Genomic DNA, 21,480 nt, shown 5'->3' with positions numbered 1-21,480 from the left:
CCCCACACACAGAATTTTTCTAAAAGTTGGAGTAAAGTCTGAGGATTTAGACTCTCAAAGAGAATTCCTCGATGCAGGAAAAGTCCAGTGAGGAATGCAGTGGACATAAGTGAACGGGATAGTAGGTAGTGTGAGGAAAATGGTCAAATTAAAGAGCAGGTAGGATACATAGAGAGAGCATTAACTAACAACAAAGAAAAAGGGAATAAGAGGACAGGAGAACCGCATCAGCACAGAGCACCTCGGCTTACTTCTACCTGAGACTCCACTAGGCCTCAACCTCACATCTGCACACACTGACACCAAGCCCTTTGGTATACTGGTCATGTGAGTTAATCCTTTCACGTGCTTTTTCCAGAAACACTTGTCTATTTGAGTTCAGAACAGATCCCTTCCTAGAAGGCTAGAGAAATGACCCCGCCCCTGCAGGGGCTCAGGCCCAGGCTCTGGCCCTGGAGAAGAGGCAGCTGTGTCACCGGGGAATACTGCACGGCCTTCCCCAGTGGCACTGCGATTGCCACAGTGTGATGTGCCAATAAGCCTCACCTTCTCTTTGTTCACTTTTTTAATTGCCCACTTAGTTTTTGTTTCCTTGTCTGTAGCTTCAATGACCATTCCAAAGCTCCCTTGTCCCAATATTCTTCCAAAGGTATAGATATCCTGAATAAGAAATGACAATTACTTTCTCTGCCATTCATCAGTATTAAAATTATTAGTGTGTGTGTGGGGGGGGGAATCCTAATGTTAACACAATTAAAAAAATAAATTATTATCAAATAAAACTTAACAACTAAAATAAATGAACACCTAGTGCTGAAATAGCTACCAAAGGGAAGAAAGATTCTATTCCAGGTAAAGTCATACAGAAGACACTACATATTTACTTCAAGGTTAATAAAGTCTTAATTTAGTTAAAAAAAAAGTTTTGATGAATGCTTAATTTAATGTCCTTTGGAGGGAAGCCTTAAAATCCTGATTGGGAAATGTGGAAGAGCTCAAAAAGATAAAACTTCACAATACAAACTACAATATTAATAAAAGACCTTCATAAGACAAAGGAGGAAAGGCATGACAATACATGTGTGGTCAAACTGTTACAGGGAGGTCCCCAGGAAAAGGGGGGAGGGTTCCCAAGTATCCTGCCCTATCCAGAAGGAGGGTGGAGCTGAGCAGGGAGGAGAAAATCTGGAGAGGAGACTGAGGAGGAAGGAAGCAGGATGGAGAGTCAGAAAGAGACCTGAGGGAGGTGCATGAAGAGACATGTGAAGAAGCGGCTCTTGTTTCCTGGCCCTGGACTGGGTGAAACAGATGTGGGTGAGAGACCTGTGGGGAGGTTCACTATGGCAGCATTTATCTTAATTTTGATTTTGCTCTTTTCCTCCCAGACTTGTCTGGCCATTTTGGACCCTTTTCTAAGGGTCCCCATCAGAAGGTGCTTTAGACTTGTGGCTGGCTTTCAGGCCTTGCTTGGGGCGAATCCCTTTTGGGTAGACTTTTATCCACGAGGGGATGGGTAACTTTGGGTGTTTGATTTAGAAACTATATTCTCTGTCTTTTCTGTATTGCACACTATTGTATTATAGTTCTTTTCTATTAAAGGTCTTAGATGTTCTGTCTTTGATGTGGCAGATGGCAGAACCTATTTAGAACAGACAGGTTTGGGGGTTCAGGGGTATCCTTCTCTCCCTGCCCTGTAACAAAAGTACATTCACCCCAAACATAATCCCAAGTTTCAGTGCTATAAAATCAACACATATCAGCAATGAACTGCTTTCTTGTTTACCAAGTTTTCACAACTTAAAATAGGGAAAACCTTTTTCCACTATAAAGGAAAAGAAAAAATAGGATAAGGCATATGCATAAAAATGAAGTAAAGGTAATAAATGCTAAAATTGGTTATATCTGACTCATGGTTTTTATATTCTTCACTTTTTGTTTTCCTAATTTTCTACAACCAACACATTTTATTTTTATAAAAACTCTCATGGCTAAGTATAAATCTCAGTGATTTTTTTTTTTAAACATAGACCTTTTATTTAAAGGGGCATGTTTAAGCTTTTCAAGTCATAATCTCACAGGTAGTATTTCTGATCACTTCAAATAAACTGTCAAATATCTCTTGAAACAGTTTTTTGAAGTTTTTTTTAACATTAATTATTCTTGGAGCTGTTCATATGATTCCTTAAATCTAATGTTAAAGGAACACATTCCAATTTCTAAAATGCTACTAATACTTAACTCATATTTGAATGTAAACCCCTGAGAAAAATAGTATTCCTATTAACCCAACCACAGGCTAGGAAAAAAATGAATGTGTTCATGAAGGAATTTTGGTCTCAGGGAAGTGAAGGCCAGACCATCCTAGGTTATCTGCTCTTCTCTCCGCTCTTGAAGAGGTCTCCACAAAGACTTCACAATTGTCTACAGCAACAGGAAAGACCTAGAGGCCAAAATTTTCTCATTTTCTCTATAAAAATGTGCTCCATTTTAATTAAAATACTTTTAAGTCCTCTATGAACAGAAAAAATAATTAGTCTGCATTTTCTTTAGTGAAGAATCTGACATACTTGAAAATGATAAATTTCTTCCTTTCTTTCCCTTTTAGGGACTTATTTTTAAGTCATTTTTGCATGAACCATTAAGTTAAAAGAAATCTGAAAGTTTCTAGTAGCTGCAGAATGTTTCTACATACCCGAATAGCAGCTGCATCGTCCATCCTTATATGAGGAACTTTTCCGTCTGTAACATTGCCCCGGCTCCACTGTTGCTGAGGTGCTTTTCTCTCTACATTTGAAATTCTTGAGGGCTTGTACCAAGAATGAATAAATTTAACTTTTAAAGTCACTTTTAATTTACTGGCAAAGTGAGGAATCTAATTTAGACAAGCTGACAGATCATTAATATTTGCCATATTAATGTATACAAGAGAGTTGATCATGCTTTTGAAATTCTCCAAGTCCTATGTAATTCATTAAGCACTAGGCCAAAAATAACCTTAAGAAGTCACTCAGTCTAATCTCCTGAGTCCAGGGAAGTTTACATGTCACCTGAATCCAAGCGAGTATGATAAACTACAGAGCAGATATATCACAATATTTTTTCCCAGCATCATCCCTTGTGTCCCTCTGCTCCTTTCCCTCACTGCTCTGAGGTGAGAGAAAAAGCCTTCAGTATATTTACTCATGTCCACCGGTTTGAAAAATTGTTTCATGTTATTGAATTTGCAGCTCTGTAGATGCCCAGTATTTGTTTTTACTGTTCTGACTTACTTTGCTGCACATAATTCTCTAAAATTCTTTATTTTATTGAAAATTGCTACATTTCATTCCTTTCCTATGGTTATATAATACTCCATGGTATGGACATGCCACATTCTCTTAATCTAATTGTCCACTGACAGACACTTAGGATGCACCCATGTCCTAGCTATTATAAATATGTTGCTATGAACATTGTGTAATTTATGGATATTTGTGTTGATGGTTTCATATACTTTGACTAGATGCCTAAGAGTGGGATTGCTGGGGTGTATAATTCTTTCAAGGTAAATCTTCAGATTGCTTTCCCTAACATTTGCACCAATTTATATTCCTATCCACAAAATGTTATGATGTTCCTTTTTCTCCATGTACTTCCCAAAACTTGTTAAGGATCTTTTTATTATATGCCATTCTCAAAGATAGGAGGTGGTATATCATTGTAGTTTTAAGCAACATCTCTCTTAAGGGAAGCAAGAGTTAAAAAAATATTTAATATCTCCTTTGGCTCTCTTGATACCCACTTTAGAGACTTTCTTTTCATTCTGTTGCCCATTTAATAATTGGGTTGTTTCTTTGTTGTTGAATAGGATGAGGATTTTAAATATATTTTAGATATTCCTTATCAGTTATATATTGTGAAAATATTTCATCCCATTCATTAGGGTGTCTATTTAGTCATCTCCCAATTTCTTTCTCTCTATAGATTTTTAACTTGAAGTAAACTCAATAGTCTATTTTTGTAGTTGGCTCCCTTGCCATAGGGACTGACTCACCAAATATATCTTTACTGTTGATATCATGGAACATATCAACAATGGTTTCTTCTATTGTTACAGATCTTAAATCTTTAATCCATTTGGAGTTTATTTTGTGTATGGAATTACTGAGCAACCCAGCTTCATTCTTTCATGTTCAGCCTTCTAATTTTCCCAGCATCATTTACTAAAGACTGTCTTTCTCCTGCTTTATGGTAATAGCTGCTTTATCATAAATTAGTACTAGTATATAAGCAAATTTATGAGCTTTAAATTCTGTTCTATTGATCCATGTATCCAATTTTGCTCCAAAGTCATATTGTTTTTAATACTGTTGCTTTATAGTTAAGTTTGAAATCAGGTAATATTACACCTCTATTTCCCTTCTTTTTTCTTAAGGTTGTATTTGCAATTCAAGGCCTTTTGTGGTTACACATAAATTTCAATATATTTTGTTATTTGAAAAATATTGCTACAACTTGAGTGGGGACTGCATTAAATCTGTATAAAGTTTAGGTAGGAAAATCATTTTAATTACACTGATTCTCGCCATCTACAAGCATGGAATAGTCTTCCATTTCCTTATGTCACCAAGTCCTTTATCACCTATAGTTCTCATTGGATAGGTCTTTTACTTCCTTAATGAGGCTGATTCCAAGGTATGTATAGTTGTATAGTTGTTTTTGAAATAAGTACGTTTAAAGTTATAATCTTACCTTCTTTTTCTTCACGTTCATTATATGTGTGTGTGTGTGTGTATGTGTATACACACACACACACACACACACACTATAGATTTTAGTTTGTTTATTTTACGACCTCTTTTATATCATCTGCCAATACTTTCACTTCTTTTTTGCCTTGCATTTTCTTTATTTCCTATGATCGTCTCATAGCTCTGGCCAAAGCCATTAGTACCAAGTCAAACCAAATTGGTGACAACAGACATCCTTGCTTTGTGCCCAATATTAAAGGAAAAGGTTTCAGTTTTTTAACCTTGAGTATTATATTGGCAGTTTGTTTGTGATATATGCCCTTGAAATTGCTGAGGTAGGCTCCTTCATATTTAGAGTTTTTATCATAAATGGGTGCCAAGACTTTTTAATTGCTTTCTTTGTATGTATTGATATTATCATGATTTTTATATTTATTTTTATTGATACTTACATTATTTACAGATGTTACACCACCCTTACATCCCTGGGATGAATTCCACTCGATGGTGGTGTATAGTCCTTGTCATATACTTGTCAATTTGCCAGTGTTCAATTGAAGTTTTTGCAACAATGTTCATCAGGTATATTGGTCTATATTTTTTTTGTGCTATATTTGCCTGGTTTTGATATTAAAATAATGCTCACATTTTAAAATTTATCAGGAAACATTCATTCATTTGTTTTTAAAAACAACTGGAGCAAGGCCTCTCTGGTGGCACAGGGGCTAAAAGTCTCAGCATTATCAAGCTCCCCCACCAGGGAGCTGACCCACATGGCACAGCAGACCTCTCCTCTCTAGCCCACTGCTCCCTTCAGCAATATGTTTCAGTAAATCCACCTGTTCTACTCCCCACTTAGTCTCTTGTGAATCCTCTCATCCCCTGCACCTCTGACCTACCCCCAGCTCTTATATGCATAAATAAATAAAAATAAATATTAAAAAAAAAAAACAATTTGAGCAAGATGGGCTTGACCTTGGAGGGTTTGGAAAAAATCCATTGTAAAGCTACATGATCTTAGGTTGTTTTTTTTTTTGGGGGGGGGGAAGATGTTTTTATTACTACTTTAATTTCTCCATACTTAGAATAGTGTTTTTTTGTTTGTTTGGTTGGTTTTTTCCCAATTCATCTACTTCTATCTGGGTTGGTCTTGGTAGGATATAATGTTCTAGAAATCTGTCCATTTCTTCAAATTTATTGAATTTTTTTGATACACTGTTGTTCATAGTACTCTCTTATGACCTTTTGTATTATTGCACTACCTGTGGTGACTTTTCATTTGTGATTTTATTAATGTTTATCTCTTCTTTTGTTAGAATAACTTGAACTTTATCTATTTTGTTTACCTCTCAAAGAACCATTGATTTTGTGTGTGTGTAGTCTTTTTGATCTATTTAATTTACTTGTTCTCTTCTTATTATTTTCTTCCTTCAACTAACTTTGGGTCTTATTCATTCCTCTTTTTCAAGTTCTGTTAGGTATGGATTTATTTGTGATTTTTCTTGCTTTTAATGTGGCCTATATTGCAAATATCTCACCCCTTTAGAACCCTTTTTTTTTTTTTAGATTTATTTATTTGTGAATACAGAACTAGTGTACAAGGCTCAGGGGCTGTGAGAGGATTCATCAGAGACAGAGTGGGGAGCAGAACAGGCAGATCGATGAAGTACACTGCTGAGGGGAACAGCAGGCAGGTCAGGAGAGGTCTGCCCGCCATGTGGTCACCTCTGGGGCAGGCAGGAATCGAACTCATGTGGAAGTGGCCTCAGCCCCCCCAGGGCTGTGCTTTAACCTGCTATGCCACCAGGGAGGGCCCTTTTAGACCACTTTTGCCACATTCTATAGATTCTGGTACTTGTATCTTCATTTTCATTAGTCTCAAGGTATTTTTAAAGGTTTATTTATTTATGCTTACAGAACTAGGATATAGGCCAGAGGTGTGGTAGGTGAGAGGATTCACCAGAGACAGAGTGGGGAGCAGAACAGGCAGACTGAGGAAGTACACTGCTGAGGGGAGCCGCGGGCAGGTCAGAAGAAGTCTGCCGTGCCTTGTGGGTCAGCTCCTTGGCCAGGGATAGAACTCATGATGCAGTGGCTTCAGAGAGCTTCATAATGCGGTGCTTTAATCTGTTAACGCCACTAAGGATATCCCTCAAGGTATTTTTTATATCTGGCTTGATTTTATTTTTTTATCCAATTGCTCTTAAGCAACATGTTGTTTAGTATCCATATGCTCACAGTTTTTCCTGTTTTATTCCTTATAGTTGATTTGCAATTGTAGGACATTATGGTCAGAAATAGTAATAGATATAATTTCTGTTTTTGTAGTTTTACTGAATAGATATATGTCCCAAGAAGTAGTCTATTTTTAAAGCAGACTATATACTTGGGGAAAATGTGTTTTCAGAGGTTTTTGGATGACATTTTCTGTAGAGGTTAAGTTAGATATTTGCTCAACTCTTCATTTAAGCAATTGCTTATTTATGCTTTGTCTTGGTGACCTGTTCATTGTTGTAAATAGGATATTAAAGTCCCTCAGTAGTATGTACTATTACCAATATCTTTCTTTAGCTCCATTGTTATTTTCTATATTTTAGTGCTCCATTTTTTGGTGTATATTTATTTGAATATTATTTCTTCTTGATATATTAGAACCTTACTAATAATTTAGTATCTGTTTCTATCTTTTTTAATATTGTTTTATTTCTAGATTATTTTCTTTTTTTTAAGATTTATATATTTATGCATACAGAACTGGGGTACAAGCCAGAGGTGCAGAGGCAGCGAGAGGATTCACCAGAGACAGAGTGGGGACCAGAACAGGCAGATCGATGAAGTCACACTGCTAAAGGGAGCAGCGGGCGGGTCAGGAGAGGTCTGTAGCGCCATGTGGATCGCCTCTGGGGCTGGGGATCGAACTCACACTGAAGTGGCGGCAGCCATCTTGCAGTGCTGCATCCTAACCTGTTGCACCACAAGGGAGGGCCTGTCTCTAACTTTCACTAGACTTCATAAAAAAATCAGGCCTAATTCAGTTGAAAAATCAATTCATATAAAAAAAAAAGATGATGCTGGAATAATACTGCACATTATTCATGAATCTGGGAAATAATGTGGGCAGTGGCTGAAAATATAATAAAAATTATGAAGTTTCTCACTGACATGTAAGAAACATGTTTCGTGAAGAGTTAAGAAGTCAATGAATTATCTGACAAGGACACATGGATATGGATGGAGTTAAGGGTGGGATCAGGTATGGGCAGCAACTTTTGTCGGGACATATAGAACCTTTCATACGTACCAGATCTGTTCCAGGTACACTGTCTCTGTTGTTTTTTCTCTCTGGTGAAAGCACAAAATCTGTACTAATAATGCTTGATGTTTGTGACATTTCCACCACTGAAATTGGAGAAAGTCTTGTTTTATCAGAACATATACAAAGTACATCTTTCTGAGAATTAGCTGAACAGTTGGCACATTTTCTAGAGTTTTCATCAAAGTCATTATCAGCCATTTGCTCAACTCTGCAACAAAACAACTTGAAAGAAAAATGTTTCCACTGTTTAAGGAAAGAATCAAACCAAAAAGGATAAGGTAAGCTGGTGGTGAAAACTGTAATTTCCAATTGGTGAGGTCCTTAGGTTAATGATGCACTATACTTATAGCCACACATGAGAGCTGTAGAAAGAAAAGAAATCACTATTTAGAAAATTCTTTCTTATCCTATCAGCCTCCTAGAAGCCACAGAAAAACTAGCAACTAATACCAAAAGCATCCTGCCTACACATGAAAGTGAATATTTACAACAAAATTAGGAGATATGTCTAAAAACCATGAGATTTCACCTTTTGAAACTGAATTCTCAATGTATTTAATTTACTTAACAATCAAAAGACTGATCCTCTGAACCACACAGTCACTGAAAATTATGATCTAAGGAATTAAATGCATAAGTATTAGTTTTTTTTTAAATAAAATTGAGTGGAATAAGGTTAGAGTCTTGTCTAGATATTTGGTAAGTTCTGCAAAACTTTTAATTACACAGATCTTTATGTATAGACTGTGTGGGCACTCATGCATATGTGTGCATATGTACTTGGTCATAGTATAAAATGTATTTTTTTAATGTGGGTTGTGGTTTTAAAGTACTGGTGGAATCATATGTTACTGTGTGTAGTAAAAAACATAAATTACTGTACTGTGGTTTCAAAACTTAAACTCTAATCCACTTATTACTAGAGAAAATTCATATTATATACTTCACAAAATAGCAGTAATTTGTTTTTTAAAGTTACTTAATTCAAATATGTTCAAAGGCAGTATTAGAAGAATCTGCATTTTTATGTTTAAACAGCAAAAATAAGAGTAGGCACTGTTAGTCCCTAAATATAGAATAGATATTCTACCTAACTAAAGGTATTGGCAAGATGTGAGTTAAGGGAAGAGGAAGGAATGTGTTCTGTAGCTCATGGAAGAGAACTGAGAAACTGCCAGAGATAACTGGGAGTAAAGCAGTATGTTTTGTGCCATACTATTCTGGATATCATTTAAAAGTGTATTTTTGTAGTCATAAATTAAAAAGTTGAGGATATATAGACATACCTTAGTCCTTTTAACAGGAATGAACTTGACCAGAAGTGGAAGTTCAAAGTCTTTATTTAAGAAATATTTATCTTGTTTTAGTGGCCTAAGAGTAATCGGAAATGAGTGCTTTTAAAAATACTTATCTCTGGTAGCTATCACGTTTTCCCCTATTGGATCTTTTGATGTGCCATATTAAAAATTTTCCCAATATTAAAGCATTCTTGTATTTACACTGTGAACCCTATATGACCATGGTAGGTGATTACTCTAATGTGCTGAAAATCTGGCACAATAGTTGAGTTTTTAGTTATATTCATAAATTAAACTGATCTACAATTATTCTTTTCTGCTATCTTTGTCAAGTTTGTGACAAAGATTCTGGCTAGCTTTTAATAAAGTAAACTAAGTATCCATTTCCAGTGCTTTGTAACAATCTTCATAGTATGAGAATCTATAGGAAAATCTCCCAGATCCATAAGATTTAAGGAAGATATTGCTAATAATTTATCCAGTATTTACTCTCCCATTCTTCCTTATTAGCAGAATTCTGATCTTGGTGGTGCAGCAATGTGCTCATTAGAATCCTCCATTTCCCAGTTTTTCCTATAGCTTATGGCTATGTCGCTTGTGACCATAAGTCTCACAGAATGCAAGGAAAGCTGTACTTAAAAGAAAACTTAAACTCTGAAACCTTCATCATATATAGATTTTTGAATTAGTAAACTGTAAACATAAATCATATGTGTTATAAAAATGTTTCACCAATAAAATGTATTTTTAAATTACAGAAAATGAATAAAAATATGCTACATAAGCTGTCAGATCAAAAAGATAGAAAAACATGATGAAGAAAAAATTTGAGATGAACAATAATAACAAAGAAATGGAAGTCTTGTTGAATTTTGCCTTAAGGTAGCAAATAAATCGACCCCCTCTACCTCTTAGATTTTATATCTTACCTTACTGCCTTGCTCTTAGATACACCTGCCTCTTGGAGCTCCTCTAATATGCCAAGCATATTCCCTTTCTCATGGCTTTGCTCATCTGCTGCCTTGTCTAGGACAGATATTTGTCTGGCTTGCTCACCTACTCCTTGGTAGTTTCTGCTCCTTCAAGAGACCTTTTCTAATAACCTCATGTGAGACAGCAGGCACGGTCAGTCACTCTGTCCCTCGCCTTGCTTTATCTGTAGTCCTAGCACTTTTCATTTTCCTCAGAAAGTTCTACAGCAGAACTAGTTTCCTACTTTTAGGGAACAAATTTTTCCACATAAACTGTTTCAGAGCAATGAAAAGCCATTCAGTTTATTTCACACCTTTAGAATAGCCAGTGCCCTCAAAAGGAGGAAGGCATTCAACAGGCTGATCTCCTTTGTGAATATATGCAAAACATCCTAAATGTTGTATTTGTATTTGCTTCAAATGGGTACAGCATATTCTAAGATTATTAGACTGAAATAATGCCTAAGTCAATCCCATAACTATGACCTTTCATTAAAGTGGTAGGAAAAGAATTACAGCCCCACCATGATTACATCTACAACAGTATTAGAAAAGGAGTATAAATATACCCTCCAGTACCTCTGAAATCAAGAGATTTCAAATGATGCAGCTAAACATCATACACATACACTCTCGTACCCAAGTTTGACCTTGTATATCCAGCATATGTGGCAAGACAAAAAAAAAAACAAAAACCTCAGAATGTACCTGCATATACTTTGTGAAATGATTTACTTCAGTCCTTGAAAGAAAAATGTTTTGCATTTCGAGCTAAATATAAAACCTGTAGCCATCAATGACTCAGAGCACTGGAATAGATCTACAAATAACAGCTTTTTTGTTTAGGATAAACAGTGCTTTCTCTTTGCAGGTATAGAAAAGTCTCCTGTCAGATGTGTAAGACATCATTTCATGCATTCATTAAGGATACAGATTTTATATTACTTTTTATAAGAAACCGAAAGAAGTGGTCATAATATAATCTTAGAATATGCTGTACACATTTGAAGCTTTGAAGCTTTATATAAATTGCAGCCAAATTCCTTTGTCATAAACATACTCCTAAAAGCATACTTACCACATCCTCCAAGCTTTACTAGATTTACATAGCCCACAAATTTTCAACAGAACCTTTAAATATTAAATTTCCCATTTTTAAGATGGATATTTTGGTGGATCTAAAAAGTTATTTTCTTAGCTTGTTCAGAAAACATTTCCTTTAATTTCTATATCAATTTCTCAGTAAATCATGTTATCACAAAATCACTGACATGGACATAGACTTCTGGGTATTTTCTTGCTCCAGATTCTGATCTATCCGTTGCCCTGGAATTATTTGGGAGCTATATTCAGAAAGCATAGGAGTTCCTATTACTCACTGAGGAGTTTCATTTCTGCTCTCCAGTCTACCAACCACTACATTTGCCAAAGTAATGTTCCACTTTCTTACCACAGCAATTCTAAAACAATAAGTTGAATGGCTGCATGCGAAAATTTCTTGACAAGAATTAGATTTCAAATTTAACTTCTTTTTGGCTGGCTGAATTCTAATTATTTTAGCTTAAAAAGAAAAAATAGAACAAATGTTTACTCACATTTCTTTTCCCCTTATGAATTGTTATGAAAGATCTCTTACTAAAATAAGTCTACATCAAGTAGGCCAAGTGATGTCATTCATATTTTAGAGGCATGAAGTTAATCAAGTATTGCAAACCTAACATGACTTTATGTAAACACAAAAATGTACTTCTTCTATAGTATCATGGAATTGTATTTAAACAGGACTTTACATATAAAAAAAGTATTAGAAAACCAAAACTAAACAAGCTTCTGCGTATCTCCACAGTGTCTCTGTGTGTCTCCAAAGACTGGCTTTACATAGGTATTTGATATAATGTAAATAAGCTCAAATCATAGCAGTATTTAACTAATGTGTGAGTTTTTCACTGGCTGAGGGTTTTTTGGTTTTTTTTTTTTTAATACTTTCAGAACTAAGGCCTGTCAGTGAAACAACTCTGAAAAAAACTCTGATATGGAAAATATCTGAGCTTTTATTTAAGCATAAAAAAGGTCTCTTACATATTGGCCCTAGAAGATATACTTATAGCAATTTCCTCAAGAAAATGAACACAAGAATGGTTTTATGAGATATAACCAGCTACAATTTTCTTCCCCAAAAGCAATTTTTTAGTTTTCTTTGCCAAGACTGTGTCTACATGGACTCTAAAAAGTCAGTCAATTCAGTCAAAAATGTGTTCCATTCAAGTGAAGAAAAAAATCTCATGGGTTGCTGGACATTATGCAGACCAAGCCGAGTGACTGGATATTCACTTTCAATTCGTGCTCATAACATGTTTACAGAACTTACAGAAGGGCCAGGCGAGCCTTCTAAATCACAGTGTTGCATTCTGCCAGACACAGCACTTGCTTACTGTTTCTATTAAGGGCATGATTAGGTACATTTGCCTGTATTATCCTATCAGAGGACTTAGAATATCTTTAAAATGTACACTATTTCAGAGATTTAAACAAATGCTTAATGACTGATGTGCTATTCCCTTTTTTCTATTTTAATTTGCATAATATTCCTTACCAATCAAATTGCAATCTGTAGAGAGAGTCTTAAATGTGGGTCCCCCTGCTGACAGTTTAAGGTAAGAAGAGGTTTTACTCAGGAAATATTTCTTAATGAGACTGCATAAAACCATGAGCCCATCTCCCTGCTTCTTTCCTATTGTTATCCAGTGCTTTTCTCCCTGGACTTTAGAAGCACCCTGAAGTCAGTGATTTCAGTGCCAGTACAGATTCATCCTTGTACACAATAGACACTCAATGAAAATTTCTGAGTGTTGATTTTGTGGGAAAGAGCCTGAATCACAAATCACTGAGGCAGAAACATAGGTAGATAAAGAGGAAAATTTATAAAAGAAAAAAGGGGGTTCTATGAAAGAGGAATATCACAAAGGCATCGTGAGGGCTCTCTTCATCAATCTGAAGAGGATTAGGCATAAGGAGTTAGGTTCCTGTGATTCAAAGACAGCACATGGCAATTTCAATCTATTATAAAAGATTTCCCAACATTTAGAATTACCAAAGATAAAAGGAAAGACAATCTCAGACATTGTAAGTATTCAAGTAGAGGTTGGAAGTCAATTGTCAGGAAAATCGTAGAAGGTATTTAAGCATAGACTAGAAAGTCTTGAGGTTCCTCCTAGCCCTAAAATTCTAAGAAGATGAATCACTCCTCTTAATGATCAACTGAGGCGTAAGACATTTAACAAAACTGAAGAGCAGTTGACCTCACCTGCGTTTAGTGTTGTCCTACCACATACCAAGTCATTCCCCAAATTCACCTCAGTGAATCTGAATTTCACCTATAGCCAGGCAGTACTATTAGAACATACTTTGGGGGGTGGGACAGTAGTGACAAAGAGGGAGGGATGAATAAGAAATCTGGGTAAAGATAATTAGAAATGTGGGTAAGGATGAGGCATGGTGACCCTAGTTAGAAAAAGTGAAGTAAAGATGAGAACAAAATACACTGCCAATTTGTCAATCATCTCAGTTTTCTTGATGGTGCCAAGCTGTCATTGTGGAGGAGCTGACTTAGATCACTCCTGGTGTGTCAGCTCTAGAGTAACAAAAATCAAGTTTTGTAGTCAGATAAGTTGTAAAGAAGGAAAATAGAGTAGTTGGTTTAGGCGTTAGCTTACTATTGCCAGAAGATATTACTGGTTCATTGTCTAAATTACTGAATACAGCAAAGTATTTGTAAATTATCTGACAATACTTACAAGTAAGATAATTTATAAATTATTAGAATAAGCATAAGAGATATTACTAAAAAAAGAAAATAAGACCTTCTTCCCACTCACAAAATCAGAGAATAATAGGTGGAGAGTGAGCAAATGGGCCCATCTGCTGAAACAGACAAAGCATACAACACTGCCAATACACTCCATAAGACTAAAACCACTTTGCAGTCTGGGGCATGAATGCTCAGCTGTGCTCCATGCGAGACACTTAAAACAAGACTATTCTTGTACTCAGGAATTGTTTTCCCCTCAGCTTTACTTAGGTATAATTGAAAAAAAAATTGTGAGATATTTAGACCACATAACATGATAATTTAATACAGTATACAATGTGAAAAAATGTTCTCCATCAGGTTAATGAAACCATCATCATCTTCATATTGGATATAAATATTAAGTTATAAGATGAATAATGTCTGAATATATAATGTAAAAACAGTGTTTATAACACTGTATGATATAATTAAAAGTTTCTAAGGCCATAGAATACAAATGTTCTCATCACAAAAAAAAATACAAATACGTACTCAGGAATCTTAACTCAAGTAGCAACAGATAAATAAGGAGAAGAATTTGATGGCAAATTTGAGAGGTTTGCTAGCTTATTGATTAATTACCAATTAATCATTTTGCATTAATGAAATATAGTAACAAAAATTGTTTGGTCAGAGTACCTCTACTGTGAGCCAAATATTCCTAGGAGTACTAAATGAGAGGAATTTTCAAAGCCACCAACTTTTCATGAAATCAGTTAACTAAGGGAACATGAGCTATAATGCTCCAGTGCAGGTGTTTCATACAACATAAACGTGAAGAACATTTTCAAATACTGGGCGCATAAATTAGATGTCCAGACAAATTTCCTCTTGTGGCCAAATCTCTATGAACTCGACAGCTCCAAATACTCTATAATAAAACATCAACAACAGAGTCCATGGTCTCCGTTTTCAAGTTCTTGTAGAAGGAATAATAATTCAATAAAATAGAAAACAATTACAAAAACTGTTTCTCTAAACTGTGAAGTGCTCAGGCACAGGAACTATATTATGATTACCTCAAAACCTTGTATCCAGTAAAAGGCCTCAGGTAAATAAGAAATATTGATGGAAAGCCATTTACTAATTGACATAAACAGTGTTTAAGTTTATAAATGTAAAATGCAGTGGCCTAATGTAAGAGAACCAGTGATCTCAAAATCAGAATGTCCTTGTCGAAGTCTCCTGACCAAAAAAAATGACACTACAATACAACCCTTGCTGCATCTTGAAGCTCTCATTCTAGAGCTAAATACCAAAATCCCTACACCAACCTGGCCCCATACATCCAGAATTTCCATCTACTTCCAGAAGTTTCCCTGTCAATCAAGATATTACAGGTAAATTCCCATACTTATGTTCAACTTAAGAATTCTGGTTTTCAGGAGTCTAGAAGGATGTAAACACATTAGCTATTTATCTAGGTACTAGACTATACTGTCAAACCCAAGGTTCCTACTTGTACAGACTAGTCCTCAATACTGTAGGTCTTGGTAATAATTAAACTTTATTACTACAATGTTCATATTCAACAAAAGATCGCTATCTGTGGCAGATGATATAACTATCAAAAGCTAGTTTGTTTTTCATGCTAATAAAACACATGACATAGTCAAGACCAAAAAATATATGAGATATACATTAACATTCTCAGGTTCCCTAGCCAAATCATCCCATGTAAGGACAAGCTGTTTTCTTCACTTCTGATGAGTCATTATCTGCAGCACACAAACCCCAAACTTATATCCAAAAAAAAAAACCTAGGATGTCATACCTCAGGTTCCAGAGTAGTATGATTGTTAATGTCAGCAAGACAGAAAGAGGCACTTCATGGCAAGGGTTCTTGAAAGCCTGGTCAAGAAGTATGTTCAGAGATCAATAGTGAGTAAAGCAGAGTGCAAAAGGTCCAAGTTGAACAGGCCAATGATGAATCTAATCATCTGATAGTTTATGGCAGTACCCAGCAAACATTCTCTGACTCTGATATACCAAAGATTGCACTGAAATATGGGGAAAAAGACATTCTCAAGATATGGGTATTACTAATAATGATTATGATACAGATAGTGATAGGTACATACAAAAATGATGCAAAAGGGGAAGAAACCAGGGAAATAACACAATCTAGTATGAAACATAAAATTTTCAGAATGAGAGACTAAGATTCAAATTTTACCTTTTTTAAAATTCAGTGTATATATTTTTACATCATTGTTCCTTTTCATATAATGTTTTGATTTCTCCCCTCAGATGTAGTCCCCATAAAATTCCCACCTCCAAATCACCCGTGAACCATCACCCTAGTCTCATGTGCTCCTCCCTTCCCTGATATAACTCCTCCCTCTAACCTTTCCCTGCTGTGTGTTTATAGTTTGCCACTAATTTTCTTTTTTTTCTTTCAAATTTCATCTTAATCACTTGTTGCTTAGTCTCCCATATGTAAATCAGAGATAATAGTAGCAATTATATAATCAGGGTGAGGACTAACTAGATGTCTATTGTGAAGTATGTAATGCTTTGCTTGCCTAGTAATGACTTAAAATCATTATTCTTCGCATGCTGAAAGGCAGAAGATACTCAAACTAAGATTTAAAGAATGAGCTGGAGTTCACCTGGTATACACATCAAGAAAAGGCTTTCCAAACAGAGACATGCTGAAACCCATCACCTATGGCTCCAGAAGAGGAAAAAGTAGCTCCCATTTTATTTTTTTTTTACATCATTCTTCATTTTGTGTATTTATTCATCTCAGTTGTACACCCTATGGATTTCCCACCACCAGTTCACTCCTCTGCCATCCCCATAGTCCAAGCACTCTTCCCATCCCAGTTTTGATCCTATTCCCCTCTCTACCCCCGAAAAATGTCTCTGGTTTTTAGTTGTTCATTGTTTTTCATTTTTACTTTGTTACATTTGCTTTTTTTTTTCCCCTGATCCCTTACTCCTGCTATGAGTGAAACCAACTTGTATTTTTCTTTTTCTTTCTGGCTTATTTCACTAAGCATGATCCTTTCCAATTCCATCCATGTTGCTGCAAAGGCATGAGTGTATCTTTTTTGATTGTTTAGTAAAATTCCATTATGTATATGTACCACATCTTCTTAATCCAGTCATCTATTTTTGGGTATTTGGGTTGATTCCACATCTTCCCTATTGTAAACAGAGCACAATAAACATGGGGGTTCAGGCGTCCTTTTGAATCTTAGTTTTTGTGTCCCTTGGGTAGATACCTAGGAGTGGGATTGCTGGGTCATAGGGAAGCTCCATGTTTAGCAGTTTGAGGAACCTCCAAACAGTTCTCCATAGTGGTTGTACTAGTTTGCATTCCCACCAGCAATGCAGGAGAGTTCCTTTTTCTCCACATCCTTGCCAACATTTGTTGTTGCTAGTTGTTTTAAGATGTGTCCTTCTCACTGGTGTAAGATGCTATCTCATTGTGGTTTTAATTTGCATTTCCCATCTTACAAGTGATGCTGAACACTTTTTCCTATGTCTGTTGGCTGTCTGCATTTCCTCTTTGGAGAGAGGTCTTTTTTATCTCTTCTGCCCATGTTTTGATGGGGTTGTTCAAAAGTGGCTTCCATTTAAAGTAGAGAACAATGAGAAAGAAAAAGCTAGCTCTGGGTTAAGACATGAAAAGTGAGGAAGCACTTCTAGAAAAGATTAGGATTAAAAAAGAATACCTTCACTGAAGAAAAGTGGTTTCACCCAGAATAAAAGGAGGACAAGATAGAGTGGACATGAGGTTCTTACTCTGAAAGTCTTGTCAGGAAGAAAGGGGAACTGCCATGAGGTTATCTTAGGAAAGTACTTTAAATCCCTGTCACTAATAAATCACAGATTTGGAGTAAACAGAAAGTAGCCAGCAAACTTCCACTAAACTCACTCCTGCAACAAGCATTGAAAGTTCAGAGGTGGGGGTGGGGTAGTACAGCATGTATGCTGAACATACAAACTGTAAAGTTCAAAAGTATGACAATTAGGCTCCAGCCTGGACAATCAGTTCTAATCAACTGCTGAATGAACAACTACAATTTAGTGACAAATTCAGTAGAGTCAGTGTTTCAGTGTGACAGAATATATGACATATTTCTAATTAGTTCCAAAAATAACAACAAAAAGCCAGAAGAAACTTTCACCTCACTCTCACAATCAAATAGTGAGGTGTTTATTTTATGCACATACACAATCATTCGCTCACGTGCACGTGTGCTCACACTCTCTCTCTCCCTCCTGCCTTCAAATTCTGTACAACTGCCAACAAAACCACATAGTTCCATGAAACAAAAAACAAGGGATATAAAGACCCTAAAGTTCGAAATATTATAAGCACTAAAATCTCAAAAATTATCCTCAGATGATGAATCTATTTTACAATGAATTTAATATCCATTTACAGAAAAATTTAAGTGAAATGTGACTGTCCTTGGTAAGCAGAAAGAACCCGCCTTTATTGTTAGACCAAGATTCAAATTCCTCATGAGTGACTTATCCTAACAGGCATCAGCTTCCTTCTATACAAAAATATATAGATGATATCTATGTACTTACATGGAAGAAATTTTTTAAAGATAGTATATAATGTATATAAGGGCCAGACACACTGTAAGTTCTTTATAAATTGAGATTTTTATTATACTTATTATAAAACCCTGCCAAAATTCAGTGGGTGATAGTATCAGAAAATGGCTTTATCAGTCAAAATCTCTCAATCTAATGCTCCAAATATTGTTCTACGTGGTTTCCAAGCTATGAACTGCCATCTAATTAGATCATAGCTAACTTAGAATACAACCTCATAGGAACCTGCTTGAAACAGTCACCTGAGTTGTAGAGGAAATGGCTTGCTGGACTAAACCACAAGCAACTAGTTATATGTTAAATTCAGAATGCTACAGGTACTCAAATGTCACTTTTCTTTTATAAGACTTTTATTGTTAAAGCATGTAATGCTGAGTGTAAAGGGGAACGTTTTTGCCTGTCCAAGACCATAGTCTCTTAAAATATTACTAGTCAATATTACAACTTAACAACTGATCAAGGACAAATAATATGTAAGTTGTCCGATTTTCAGAGAAGGGAGGCATTTGTATCCACAGATTTATTTACTTGGTGAGTTTTTGAAACCTTGCAATGGAACTGTAAAAACAATGTGATTAAAATCGATAGAGCACATCATTTGCTGATACTGCCATCCAAGAAAAGGCAATAAGCCTTAGGCATGTTATTACTAGATTACACAATTTCACTGACAGGGTCAGGATATTTAAGGCATCTAAGAATACTAAGAATCAAGATTTCTTTTTTGGAGTCAAGGGATTTTTCTATTCAATTAAAATAATAACATCATGTCTCTATGATGGAGATTAAAAATGTTAAAATATTAACATTTTTAAAATATCAATGTTAAATTTTCCTGTTTCCTAAAATATAGGTTAATAATCCTGACTAAAATTATACTAAAAGCTACTTATCAGTACTCTCTCCAACCACCTATTCATTTAACAAATACTAGAACAACTCGGGGAATAGTAGTTGTAAGACTGTTATTTCACTAACGCCTATGCAGAAATGTAAAAGGTCTAAAATATGAGTTTCCAAGCGTCTTCGGCAAAAATGATCAATGATCCACAAATCCAAGAATGTGGTATGTCAAAGAATCCTTTCTAATCCAATAGCAGGTTAGACATAAAAATTGGTAAGACGAACCTAAAATAAGCAAGAATTTTACCTGTATTAGATATTCCACTAATATTCCACTACACCACAAACAGAAAATTGTAAACATTTTTACTTGCTCTACAGTGAAAATTCCAGAGTAGAAACATATCTTTGTAACCTGGGAAAGCTGACTGAATCAACCATAAGGTTTTATGCTTATGATGGGATAAACATGTTGACTAGAAAAAATGAGATGATTTAATTAATGAATTCCAATAAGAAACACCAAGCTAGGTCCATAGAAGTTAAAAAAAAAAAATGGACCCAAGATTAGGCTTACATATACCAGCCTTTACCAAGTGAAAAGTAATGTCTATCAATCAGTGCTTAGGTCGTTAAGAGTTACATCAGGCAAAGGTAATTTTAAAAAGAAAATCTATAAAATATCTATCTTCTTGTCACTGATACACATATATACTTACATATAAATATAATAGCTTTATATTCTAAATGGATAATTACTGAAATAGTCATATTAACCGAGTAATATAATTTTATTTCATTCTTCCCTCTCAGTTTCACATTGAACAATGAGAAGGACTGTCCATAGAGGTAACAATGAGAATATTTAATGAAAGAAAGACAAGTCAAAGTTAAATTCTCAAAATTTTTAAGAAGGATAACAATTGAAAGGTTGTGCTTGAAAAAAAGCTGTGTGGAATGTGAGATGCTGAATTGGGATGGAAAAAAACTTCCATTGAGATGGGCACCACCAGCCTGAGGCGTGAGTAACAATGCAGAGTCCTTCAATTGCCTGTTATTTATTCTTTATGGTGTTGCTAGAAGGTGGAGAGAAGTGCATAAAGTCACTCAACAGGCATTCATAGATATTGGACAGTGAAAGAATTACAGCAACAGTGTTTCTTCTAGTTCAGTTCAATTTAAGTGTCTATACTCTTTGAGAAGTCAGTGTTCTATATCCATTTAAGAACATCTGTCAAGCAAAGGCATTCAAGAATTGCAAATTAATAAGGGTGAAAAAGACAATGAAAGCTGTTGTTACATTCATATTATACCATAAAACAGAAGGGAGAACTAATACCACAACATATAACACCACCTTTTGAAAAAGTGAAAGTTCTGAAACCTTAGGACGCTTGAAAAACAGCAACTTAGCAATATAAGAACTTACATTAGCAATGTACCAAGTTTTCTTGGTAGGGAGATGGGAAATATAATACATAGTACCTTGAGTCTACAAGGAAATCTTTTACCACAAACGAAGAACAAATATCTAGGAGCCAACCACAGAAGAAAGTTCTTTTCTTCCTATGAGATACAGAGTTCAAAATTGTAAGAATCAAGAAACTCAAAGAAATGGAAGAAAATACAAACTGATAAAATATAAATAAATAGAAAATTCAGGGGGAAAAACAATGAATACTCTCAGAAATAAAATTAAGAAAAGACAGAAATGAAATTTAAAGTAAAATAATGGAGATGCAGGATATAGAAAGAGCAATCAAAAACGAAAAATCCTAGAGAAAGTTATAGAATTAGAATAAATCAGATGCAAGAGTGAATCAGTGACCTCAATAATGGCAATGCACAAAGAAACTAGGTAAAAGAAAAAAGATAAGTATGAGGGAAAAAA

General features: G+C 35.2%; 1 protein-coding gene across 1 annotated transcript in view; it reads right to left on the bottom strand.

Moving 5' to 3' along the window:
• The window catches only part of STK33 (serine/threonine kinase 33), a 112,446-nt gene that overhangs the window by 48,418 nt on the left and 42,548 nt on the right, over positions 1–21,480 (bottom strand). Inside the window, exons 3-4 of the mRNA XM_012725259.1 lie at positions 2,693–2,806; positions 547–660 (exon numbers count right to left, since the gene is read on the bottom strand). Coding sequence (XP_012580713.1) covers positions 547–660; positions 2,693–2,716 — 138 coding nt within the window. The 5' untranslated portion in view covers positions 2,717–2,806. The remainder of the gene's footprint in view (positions 1–546; positions 661–2,692; positions 2,807–21,480) is intronic.

This window comes from Condylura cristata, unplaced genomic scaffold (assembly GCF_000260355.1).
Source record: "Condylura cristata isolate star-nosed mole 26May11 unplaced genomic scaffold, ConCri1.0 scaffold00015, whole genome shotgun sequence".
Lineage (NCBI taxonomy): Eukaryota > Metazoa > Chordata > Mammalia > Eulipotyphla > Talpidae > Condylura > Condylura cristata.
This window is presented reverse-complemented; position numbering and strand designations above follow the sequence as displayed.